Source organism: Aureococcus anophagefferens (assembly GCF_000186865.1).
Source record: "Aureococcus anophagefferens unplaced genomic scaffold AURANscaffold_1, whole genome shotgun sequence".
NCBI lineage: Eukaryota > Pelagophyceae > Pelagomonadales > Pelagomonadaceae > Aureococcus > Aureococcus anophagefferens.
Window position 1 is genome coordinate 1545703 of NW_008705561.1, and position 11253 is coordinate 1556955.

An 11253-nucleotide genomic window follows, 5' to 3' on the forward strand; every position below is an offset into this window, starting at 1 on the left:
GCGCCCTCGAGACGCTCGCCCTCGACTCCCTCGAGGTGACGGCCATCGTCCGCGACCTCGAGGCGCGCACGGGCGCGAAGCTCGAGCTCCTGGACGTGCTGAGCGCGGCGACCGTCGGCGACGTCGCGAAGTTGGTGGGGGACGCGCGGAGGCCCCGCAAGGGCGGCGCGCTCGACGCCGTGCGGCGCGCGGCGGCGAGCCGGCGCATCGACGTCGCGCGGCTCGCCAAGTCCACGGCGGCGCTCAGCTTCCGGGACGCGGACGCGTGGACGCGGGCGCTACAGCGCGAGTACCCCGGCGCGGTCCTCGACGTGTCGCGCGTCATGGCCTGCGCGACGGCCGACGACGTGGCGGCGCTGCTCACGGCGGCGCCGCCGAGCGCGCGGCCCACGGTCGAGGCGCGGCCCGTCGACGAGGCGGAGATCGTGCGCATCGTCCAGAAGCACGCCGCGAGCGCCGTCGACGCGTCGTCCAAGTTCGGCAGTTTAGGCCTCGACTCCATCGAGGTCATGGCCGTCGCGCGCGACCTGCGGGAGGAGACGGGCGTCGACGTGGACCTGACGGACGTCCTCGCCGTCGACTCCGTCGCCGAGCTCGCGACGCTGTCCCGGCGCAAGGCGAGCCGCGAGGAGGCCGCGGCGGCGCCGCGGCCGTCGCCGTTCCCGTCGGCCTTCGACCGGCCCTGGCCCGGCGGGCGCGACGAGGAGCGCCACGACGCGCCGAGCCGCTACTTCCGCGACGGCCGCGCGAAGCGCACGGACTCGGCGCGGCCCGGCGAGCCGTCGCTGCTCTACCGCCTGGGCTTCACGCTCCTGAGCTTCGTCGTCGGCATCGCGATCCCGCTCTGCGCCGTCGTGCCGCTGCTGCGCATCGAGAAGTTCCTGGGCGCGCGCTACGGCCTCATCCCCAAGGTCTACATCCTCATCCACCGCTGCGGCCTGCCGAACATCGAGGCCTTCGTCGCGCTCTGGGGCGCGTCGTGGTCGCTCGAGGGCCACGGCGACCGGCTCCCCGGCGACGGCGTCCTCGCGTTCGACCGGGGCTGGGTCCCGTCGCTCTACTGGTGCTACGTCTTCACGGTGGAGTACTCCGTCGTCGGGTCGCTCTACTACCTGACCTGGACCTTGGCGTGCCGCGCCAACTCCGTCGCGCTCAAGTGGCTCGTCGTCGGCCGCCAGCGGCCGGGCACGTTCCCGATCTGGACGTCGGCGACGGGCTTCCGGTCGGCGCTGTTCATGAACGCCGTCGACTGCTCGCTCAAGCAGCTCTGGACGGCGCTGGACCACTGGCACCCGTCGCCGCTCCAGGCGCTCTACCTCCGGGCCTACGGCGCGCGCGTGGGACAGCGCGTCACGTTCGCGGGCGCGATCCCCATCGGTCTAGTGGAAGAGAGCGGCTACGACCTCGTGGACATCGGCGACGACGTGACCTTCGAGTGCCACTCGATCCTGCTGCCGTCGCGCCTCGAGACGACGACGTCCGTGGTCCACGGCCACGTGCGCGTCATGCGCGGCGCGCGCCTCGGCTTCGCGGCCGAGGTCGGCGAGGGCGTCGTCGTCGGCGAGAACGCGGTCGTCGGCGCGCTGGCGCGGGCGTCGAAGATGTGCCCGCCGGGGGCCTACTACACGTCGTCGGGGCTCGTCCTCCGCGAAGACCTGCCGCGCGACGGATACGGGGACGTCGTCGAGCCGCCGGGCTGCTGCGACACGACGCTCCGGGTCCCGCGGCGCCGCGGCGGCCTCGGCGTCTTCCACGCGTCGCTGCCCCTGCTGTCGTGGATGCTGCTCGTGCCGGCGGTGAGCGCCGCGGCGTCCGCGCCCTTCGCGTTCACGCTGCTGCGCCACGGCCTGAGCTGGCGGCTCCTGTTCCACGTCGTCTTCTTCCTCTGCGCGCCCTGTTGGTGCGTCGCGGCGCTCGTGCGCTTCCTCAAGTGGTTCCTCGACATGCCCGCCCGGGGCGACGAGCGCACGCTGACGCCGGCCTTCGTGGCGTACGCGGGCCTCGTGCAGAACTGGGCCTGCCTGGGCCAGATCCTCGGCGAGGACTTCTTCCTCTACTCGGGCGCGATGCGCCTCTGGTGGCGGGCAATAGGCATGGACGTGTCGGGCCGGGGCGTCATCATCTCGGAGATGACGGCGTCCCAGGGCTTCGCGGACGGCGTGTCCGTGGGCGACGGCGCGTACCTCGCCGCGCGCGTCGCGCTCTTCGTCGCGGCCGTCGACGTCGACCGCGGCGTCGCGACGTTCCCCGGCGTCGACGTCGGCGCGGGCGCGTTCATCGGGCCCCTGGGCATCCTCATGCCCGGCGCAAAGCTCGAGGACGGCGCGGCCGTCGGGTCCTGCGGCATCGTCGGCCCCGGCGGCGTCGTGCCGCGCGGGAAGCTGGCCATGGGCGACCAGCACGACCCGCCGCTCCGGCTCGCGTGGAAGCCGCGGCCCGTGGACGCGTGCAAAGGCCGCGACGCGCTCTGGGACGTCGGGTCGACCCTCGTGCTCCTGCTGAACAACCTCGCGCTCCTCGCGCTGACGGTGCTGCCCTGGTGCGGCCTCCTGACCGCGGGCCTCACCAGGGCCGTCGGCGCGCGGTGGGCGCCGCCGGCGTTCGCGGACGCCGCGGAGGCGACGGCGAAGGTCGCGGTCCACGCGCCCCTCGTGGCGCTGCTCCTCGAGGCCTGCGCCTACGCCGTGCGCCTCGGCGGGTTATGTGTGCTGTCGTCCGTCGTGACGATATTCGTCACCCGGCCGCTCGTGACGGCGTACCACGTGCTCTTCAAGCACCTCGTGCTGGGCCGGCTCCAGCCGGGCGTCGTCCACCCCAGGGCAGCAAAAGGGTGATTCAACGTCCCTTCAACGTGAGTGTTCCGCGCGCGCGCGTTTCGAAAACAGCACCCACGCTTCGAGAGCGCTCCGAGAGATGATCGCTCGTCCAAAAATCAGCCGAAACGAGCCGAAAACGACCGAGATAGGAGCCTTTGAAGTTGGGAATTTCGCACCCTTTTGCTGCCCAGGTCTACCCCATGCGCTCCCTGAAGCACCTGCAGTGGTGCGTCGCGACCATCGCGGGCCGCGCGCCGGCGCTGCCCCATGCGTTCCGCTTTCTGTGGGAGTACTCGAACGCGTACCTCCGCTGCATGGGCGCGACGCTCGGCCGCCGCTTCCGCCTCTTCCCGCACCCGCAGTGGTCCGTCGCCGGGTCCTCGGAGGCGGATTTGGTGACCTACGGCGACGACGTCGACCTGGGGGTGACGCTCTACGCGCACGACTTCTCGAACATGCACCTCCAGTTCAAGCCCGTGACCGTCGGCGACCGCATGCACTCCATCGGCGCGAAGACGCAGATCCTCCCGGGCTCCGAGCTGCCCGACGGCACGACGATCCTCCCCAACGGCTTCAACCTCGTCTTCCCGGGCGTCATCGAGGGCGCGAACAAGTACTGGGCGGGCAACCCCGTCCGCGTCGTCCGCCCGGACGACGTCCCCCGCGCGCAGCGCCGCCGCGACATCGCCATGGACGACGGCGACGGCGACGCCGAGGACGCGCCGCTCCTCTTCCACCTGTAATGGGAGGGTGCTGGTCCCTTTTGGGTCGGGGTTGGGTGGAATCGAAGGGAGAGAGAACAGCGAAGGGAGGCGTAGGTCAGGGATGGGTCGAGTGGCGCCATGGCGCCGCGGCGTCGCGCGCGCGAGCGCGCCGCGGACGCGAGAAGCGGCCGTAGAAATCACAAAAACGAGCATTCTAAAAAGTTTGCGTCCGCCTGGCCGAGCAGTGGATCTGCGGCGAGCATCTCAATTCACTCTCTCCGTGCCGTCCGGCGTCTAAGAACGACATTCACGGTCCCTGAGCGCCCCGGGAACCCCTTGAGAGACGCCGCGTGCAACTCGGGACGACCTGGGCCGCCCCAGCATTGAGAGGTGCTCGCCTGTTTGCGTTCGAACAGGGGGCCGCATTCGCGCCGCCCGCTCCGCGTCGCGCTCGGCCCGTCGACGGACGCCGAGCGGCCCCTCTGCGCGATTGGCGCGCCGCGCGTCGCCGCTCATCGCTTCGCCGCGTCGTCGAAGGACGCGCGCCCCGTCCGTCGACCGTCGCCGCGGAACGCGTTCGCGACCCGCCGGCGCCCGCAGGCACCGCATCTTGTCGAGCGCGCGCCATGCGGCCGCCCCCGATGCGCGCGTGCGCCCTCGCCTTCCTCGCCTCCGCCGCGGCGACGTGCACGACGACCGTGAGGGTCGGCACGTTCGACGAGGCGAATCCCTACACGGTCGCGGCGATGACGCAGTGGCTCGACGACGACGACGCGTGCTTCGTGTTCTACCGCGAGACCTCCGGCGGCCGCTCCATCCAGCACCTCGAGGCCGGCGACCTCGACATGGCCATGCTCGGGTCGACGCCGTACGCGACGGCGGCCGCGCGGCGCGCGGGCGTGTCCGCGGTGTCGATCCTCCACTTCAAGGGCGCGGCGCAGGCCCTCGTCACGCGGCCGGACCTGACCGCGCCCCAGGACCTCGCGGGGACCGTCCTCTGGACGCCCTACACGTCCACGACCCACTACATCCTCCTCGCGGGCCTCGCGCAGGCGGGCTTCGACGTCGACGAGGTCGCGCTCGTGACCAAATCCCCGGCCGAGATCATCGCGGCGTGGGACGCGGGCGACATCGACGGCGCGGCGTGCTGGGGCAACACGATGCAGCACCTCCTGGACAACGCGTGGGGCGGCGAGGGCGGCGGGCTCGGCCGCGCGATGATCGACGCCGCGACGGTCGCGCAGTGGGGCTTCGAGACGGGCAACGTGCTCGGCGCCTCCGACGCCTTCCTCGCGGCCCACGGCGGCGACGGCGGCCTCGTGGAGCGCGTCGTCGGCGCCTTCGCGCGCGCGAACTACGACTACGCTGCGTCCGTGCAGAGCGGGTCCTGGGCGTCCGACGGCGACCTGACGGAGCTCGTCGACCACTTCGTCTACCTGAGCGACTCGACGGGCACGGAGCCCCACGACTGGGACGAGCACCACGACGACGTCTACGATCGCATCCACAAATTCGAGTACCCGACGATCGCGGAGCAGCTCGACTTCGACATCGCGGCGATGACGCGGCGCCAGGCGTCGTTCCTCTACCTCCAGAAGGCGCTCGCGTCGGACCCCGCGTCCGACAGCCTCGACTACTACGCCTCGACCTTCGACGCGAGCATCCTCGAGGACCTCGCGCGCGGCTCGAACGAGGCCGTCGCGCTCGACGCGGCCGGGGTGTCTAGCCGCGGGTGGCCCGCCGCCGTCGACGTCGCGAACGTGCCCCCGCCGGAGCAGTACCCGTCGAGCGACGACCCGGGCTGCGCGGCCTTCTCGTCGCTGCGCGTGTCGAACGGCGGGTCGACCTTCGACGACGGGTCGACGGCCACGAACGCGTACGCGGCGGACGCGACGTGCGTCTGGGCCGTCACGCCGGAGTCGGAGATGGCGGAATGCGCGACAGTATCCCTGACCCGCCTCGCGTCCGAGGCGCCCCACGACGTGCTCGAGGTCTTCGCCGCGAACGGCGACTTGCTGGCCAGGTACATGGGCCGCCACTTGGAGGGCTCCGAGCACCCGGCGGTCACGGGCTGCTACGACGCCTCGGTCTCCGACCCGCGGGCCGTCGCCGCGGCGCTCGTCGGCGACGGATTTTCGGGGGACTACCCCGACGACGCCGTCGCCCTCTACGTGCGCTGGAGCACGGACGGCTACGACGAGCACGCCGTCGGGCGGCTCGATGCCGTGGGCTTCGAGGCGTCGGCGACGGCGGCGTCGGCGGCGCCGCCCGCGTGCGACCCGGGCTACTCGGGCGCGTCCTGCGACCACGCGTACTGCATGGGCGTCCTCGACGTCGACGACGGCGCGGGGACGCTCCGGTCCCAGCCGTCGACGAGCGACCGCTACGCGCCGCGGTCGACCTGCGGCTGGCGCGTCTCGTCCGGCGCGAAGTCGCACGTGTCCCTCGACTTCACCTTCCTCGGCCTCGAGCGCGGCTTCGACTTCGTCCGCGTCTACGAGGGCGCCGGCGCGCTGCCGCCGGGCTACGGCGCGTCGTCGACGATCGCCGCGGGCGACTACGTCTACTCGCTCACGGGCGACGACCTGCCCGACTACCCCATCATCGTCGAGGGCGACGCCTTCGTCGTCTTCGAGAGCGACGGGCTGACGAACGCGATCGTCGACGGCGACGCCCTGGGCGTCGGCGGCTTCGAGGTCGCCTACGAGGCCTTCGACCGGACGTCGTGCGCGGCCGAGCGCTCCGCGGCGTTGGGCTGCCTCGCCGGCCTCGGCCGCGGGACCTGCTTGCCGGACCTGAGCTGCGACTGCAACATCGGCTACTACGGCTACAGCTGCGGCTTCGACCACTGCGTCGGCGACACGCACCTCGTTCCGGCGACACGCACGTCCGGCGAGATCAAATCGGGCCACGTCGACGACTACCCGTCGTCGACGACGTGCCTCTGGGTCTTCCAGGTGCCGACGAGCCTCGGCGCCGCGACCCTCGCGGGCCTGAGCCTCATCTTCCCGAAATTCGACCTCGAGTGGGGCGCCGCGAGCGGCTCGGCGACGTCGGACCACGTCGCCGTCTACCTCGTCGAGGACTACGACGCGCCGGACGTCGACGCGGGCCTCAAGGTCAAGGAGTACACGCGCGCGGACCTCGAGGACGGCGTCTTCGCGCTGTCGACCCAGGACGACATCCTCGTCTCGGAGGCGCAGATGGCGCCCTACTCCGACGGCGACGTCCTGAACGTCGTCGTCGCGTTCGAAGCGGACAAGAACAACCCGGAGCCCTACAGCGGCTTCGACGCCCACTTCGCGGGCTACTGGGTCGACGGCGAGGGGAACCCCGAGACGTTCTGCGACTACGGCGCCTCCAGCTTCTGGGAGTGCGACGAGGGCCAGACCTGCGGCGCCGAAAGTTACTGCGTGGCGTCGTCGGGCAGTTCGAAGAAGGGCGGCGTCCCCGTGGGGGCTATCGTTGGGATCGTCGTCGGCATGACCGTCGTCTTCGGCGCCGGCTTCTTCCTGCATCGCCCGGCGTCCCGCGGCCGCGACGATGTTCGAGAGATTTGGAACACGATGAAAAATCGTCACCGTCGTGCTTGGTAGGTATCGCCGCAAGAAGCTCAAGACGTCCCGCGCGCAAAAGGCGGAGATCGCCAAGGTCCGCGAGGAGCTCCAGCACTTCAAGGACAGCGTCATCGGCATGCGGTCCGTGTCCGTGCCCTTCGGGCCCGGCTCGGGGGCGGGGGCCGTCGCCATCGACGTCGCGGAGGAGCCCCTGGGGCCCGCCCGGTGGTACTGGGAGGAGTCGCCGCAGCGCATCCAGAACCACGCCGACGTCAAGCCGCCGTTCTGGGTGCCCTACGACGGTGCCGCGTCGTCGGCGCTCGAGGACGCGTACGCCGCGCGGAAGCCCGAGCTCTGGCTCAGCGACGTCTACGTCGTCGACTTTGCGAAGATGACGCAGACGAACACGCGGTCCGGCTTCGGGCGCAACGTGTCGCGCGACGCGCCCAAGAAGCTGCCCTCTCGCGCGCCGCGCGCCGCGGCCGACCGCGAGGCCGCGTCCCCGGACGAGCGGCCCGACGACATCGCCGACGACGAGCCCTTCCTCTACGTCGACGCCGGCGCCGTCATCCAGATCTCGCAGCAGCGCGACGACGGCTGGGGCTTCGGCTCCGTCGTCGACCTCGGCGACGGCGCGGCGCCGCCGGAGCTGCCGGAGCACTGGAGCCCGTCCTCCGGCTGGTTCCCCCTGGCCCACACGGACCCGCCGAGCTCCGAGCAGCTCGCCGAGCTGCAGAAGGCCCTCGGCGGCGGCGGCGCGGACGCGCTCGCGACGCCCAAGTACTGGGACGAGGTCAAGGACCCGCTCGTCGTCGAGTACTTCAAGCTCGACCCGCGGTCCGACGAGTTCCAGCGCGCGGCCGGCGTCTTCCTCCTCGAGGACGACCTCCGCCGGAAGTGCGACATCCTCTCCATCGAGCGCGTGCAGAACATCTCGCTCTGGCAGTCCTACTGCGTCAAGAAGTCGGCGACGATCGCGCGCGAGGCCGACCCCGCCGCGGCGACGCGCAAGTACGTCCGCTGCTGGCTCTTCCACGGCGCGCCGGGCGACGTCGTCCCCAAGATCCTCCAGCAGGGCTTCAACCGCTCCTTCTGCGGCAAGAACGCGACCTTCTTCGGCAAGGGCGTCTACTTCGCGCGCGACGCGTCCTACTCCGCGTACCCGCTCTACTGCCAGCCCGACAAGCACGGCGTCCAGTCCATCTTCCTCTGCCGCGTCGTCGTCGGCCAGTACTGCCAGGGCGTCCGCGACGGCCTCACGCCCGACGTCCGCGACCACGCGCGGAACCTCCTCTTCGACTCGACGGTCAACGACGTCGCCAACCCGGAGATCTTCGTCACCTACCACGACGCGCAGGCGTACCCGGAGTACCTCATCAAGTTCAAGCAACGCGGCGCCGTCGGCGGCCATCCGCAGACCGGCAATCGCCAGCACCCGCGCTACAAGAGCAACTGGGTCGCCGAGCTCGAGGAGGCCGGCAAGGCCTAGGCGCCCCCCCCAAGCAGCCCGACCCCCCAATAAAGAACCTCGCCGCCTCGCCGTGAGATCAGACCCGCCCCCTCGGCGACACCGTGCACGTCGTACTCGCGCCGAGGTTCAGCGTCAGGTCGTACTTGAAGCTGAGCTCCTCGCCCGCGCGGTCGAACGCGAGGTCGAAGTCCCGCAAGATCCGCGCCGTGCCGACGATGGACTCCGTCAGCCCGAGCCGCGTGCCGAGGCAGCCGCGCGGCCCCGCGCCGAACGGCAGCCAGGAGAACGTCGTCGGCGCGCCGCCGGTCACGGGGTCGTCGAGCCAGCGCGCGGGCCGGAACTCGGAGGCGTCGCTCCCCCAGGCCGCCGGGTCGCGGCCGAGGAACCAGGGCGACCAGCACATCGTCGCGCCCTCGGGGACCGCGCCGCCGAGGTCCGTCGCTCGGACGGACGTCCGCCCGATGAAGGGCACGGGCGGGAAGAGCCGCAGCACCTCGCGCGCGACGCCCGTGTGGTACGGCAGCTCGTCGCGCACCGCGTCGAGCGCCAGGTCGTCCCCGAGGGTCGCCGCCTCGGCGCGCGCGCGGTCGAGCGCCGCCGCGTGCCGCGGCTCGTGGAGGACGAAGAGCGCCGCCGCGATGGTCGACGCCGTCGTGTCGGACCCGGCGATGATGAGGTCGAACAGGATGTAGAGGATGTCCGCGTCCTCGAGCGTCGCGTCGCGCGCGAGGATCGACAGCAGGTCCGACGACCGCGCGGCGGCGCCGTCGTCGTCGAGCTCGCGGCGCCGGTACGCGATGAGGTCGTTGACGAGGAAGCGGAGCCGCGGCAGCAACGTCTCCGTGACCCTAACGTAGTTCGCCGACAGCGGCGGGTAGACCTGCCAGAGGGGCGGGATCTCGTTCGCCGTCGCGACGATGGCCTCGAGGTAGTCGCCGATGATCGTCGACAGCTCCTCCGCGTTTTCGTAGTCGGAGGTCCGCGCGTCGAGTCCAAAGGTCACCCTGAGCACGACCCTGAGCGTCAGCGACCGCGTCTCCGCGTAGAGGTCGAGCCGCGTCGACCCGCCGTCGCGGTCGCACGCGGCGCGCCAGCCGGCCGCGAGCGCGGCCGCCTCCTCGTCGAAGGCCGCGAGGAACGACGCCATGGACGCCGAGTTCTCGAAGGCCGGGATGCAGCGCCGCTTCTGCGACCGGTGGCGCTCGCCCTGCTCGTAGACGATGCCGCGGTCGAGGTCGAGCGTGCGGAACAGGGGCACGGAGAAGCGCCGCGGGTACGACTCCGCGTCCTCGAGGACGACGCGCTTCACGGACTCGGGCGACAGCAAGAAGTAGTAGTCGCCCGCGGGGCCGAGCGGCACGCGCGTCGCGCCGTCGTAGCCCTCGCGCTTGAGCGTGAGCATGAACTGCCACGGCGAGCCGTCGAGGCCGATGCCGACGAAGGACCGCAGCAGCGACGGACCCGGCGGCGGCGCCAGCGATCCGGGCGGCGGCGCCAGCGCGCGGACGGTCGCCGCGACGAGGAAGCAGCGCAGCGACGACGTCATGGTGTGCTAGCAGCGATGGCTGAGCGCTACGGCCTCAGTTTTGAGCAGCCATTGCATTCATGCATTGAGAAGAGCGATTCTTGGTCAACAAATCCAGGATGTTTGAGTTGCACACTTTGGGGAGCGGCGCTGCTGCCCAGGGTGCGGTCGTCGTGGGTGTTCGTGGCGGCGGCCGCGGGCACCACGTATTGAGGTTGTGCACCAGCGCCGACGACGAAACGTCTCGAAGGAAACGAAGGATCACCGGCGGCGATGAACCTCGGCGAGCGGTCGACGCAGTCGCTGCCGACGCTGCTGCGGCGCGACAGCCTGCAGGCGGAGATGGGCCTCTTCGCGTTCAGCGGGTCGCACAGCAGCGGCGGCTTCACGCAGGGCGGCGAGAGCGCGCTCGACTTCCGCGGCTCGAGCGCGCTGCTCGCGGGCCCCCTCGCGCCGCTCGGGTCCGACGCGGCGCCGCCGCTGCGCCACACGTACGCGCTGCTCAAGGGCCCGCCGGGCATCGGCGCGCGCCCCTTCCTCAAGCGGCTGCCGCACCAGGCGCCGCCGTCGGCGCACGGGAGGAACAAGAAGGACGTGACCATCTTCGAGTCCGAGGAGTCGCTGCGCCAGGTGCAGCTCGCGGCGACGCGCGTCGAGGAGCGGAAGATGGAGCAGGCGCGGCGCCGCGACGCGGCGCGGTTCAAGCGCGAGGAGAACACGAAGCTCGAGCGGAAGCGGCTCATGGCGGCGCTCGAGGAGCGGCGCACGCGCACGGACCGCGCGGAGGCCGCCGCGAAGCGCCAGTTGAGGGCGACGCTCTGGCTCGCGCTGCTCCACGGCGGCTGCTTCGCGCGGGCCTCGGGCCGGGGCCTCGGCGCGGGCCGGAAGCGCATCGCCGCGCGGCGCTGGCAGCACGCGGCCGTCGCCGTCGTCCAGCGCCTCTACCGCGCGCGCGCCGCGCGGCTCACGTGGCGCCGCTTCGCGTGCTACGCGCGTTTGATGCGCAAGCAAAGGTTGCGCATGTGCCTCCACGTGCGCTGCTTCAAGCGCTGGCACGCCATGAACGTCGTCAACAACTTTTTGCTCATGTTTGCGCACGACGCGTCGAAGCTCCAGATGCTCGTCATGCGCTTCACGACGAAGGTCTCCCTCTGCCAGGCCCTCGCGCGGCGCCACATCG

At 71.6% G+C, this 11253-nt stretch overlaps 3 protein-coding genes across 3 annotated transcripts in view; 2 read left to right on the forward strand and 1 right to left on the reverse strand.

Annotated features, from left to right (window-relative positions):
• Positions 1–7981: 7981 nt before the first annotated feature.
• Positions 7982–8566, forward strand: AURANDRAFT_19346 (hypothetical protein; the record flags this gene model as incomplete). Its single annotated transcript, XM_009034087.1, has 1 exon — positions 7982–8566. A coding segment is annotated over one exon (585 nt), but the record flags the coding sequence as incomplete, so codon positions are not given.
• A 67-nt stretch (positions 8567–8633) lies between these two features.
• AURANDRAFT_4757 (hypothetical protein) lies at positions 8634–9347 on the reverse strand (the record flags this gene model as incomplete). The annotated part of the gene is made up of 1 exon (XM_009033854.1): positions 8634–9347. A coding segment is annotated over one exon (714 nt), but the record flags the coding sequence as incomplete, so codon positions are not given.
• A 999-nt stretch (positions 9348–10346) lies between these two features.
• Positions 10347–11253, forward strand: part of AURANDRAFT_60665 (hypothetical protein) — a gene marked incomplete at both ends in the record, with an annotated part of 1869 nt that continues 962 nt past the window's right edge. The window contains one exon of the mRNA XM_009034088.1: positions 10347–11216. Coding sequence (XP_009032336.1) covers positions 10347–11216 — 870 coding nt within the window. The remainder of the gene's footprint in view (positions 11217–11253) is intronic.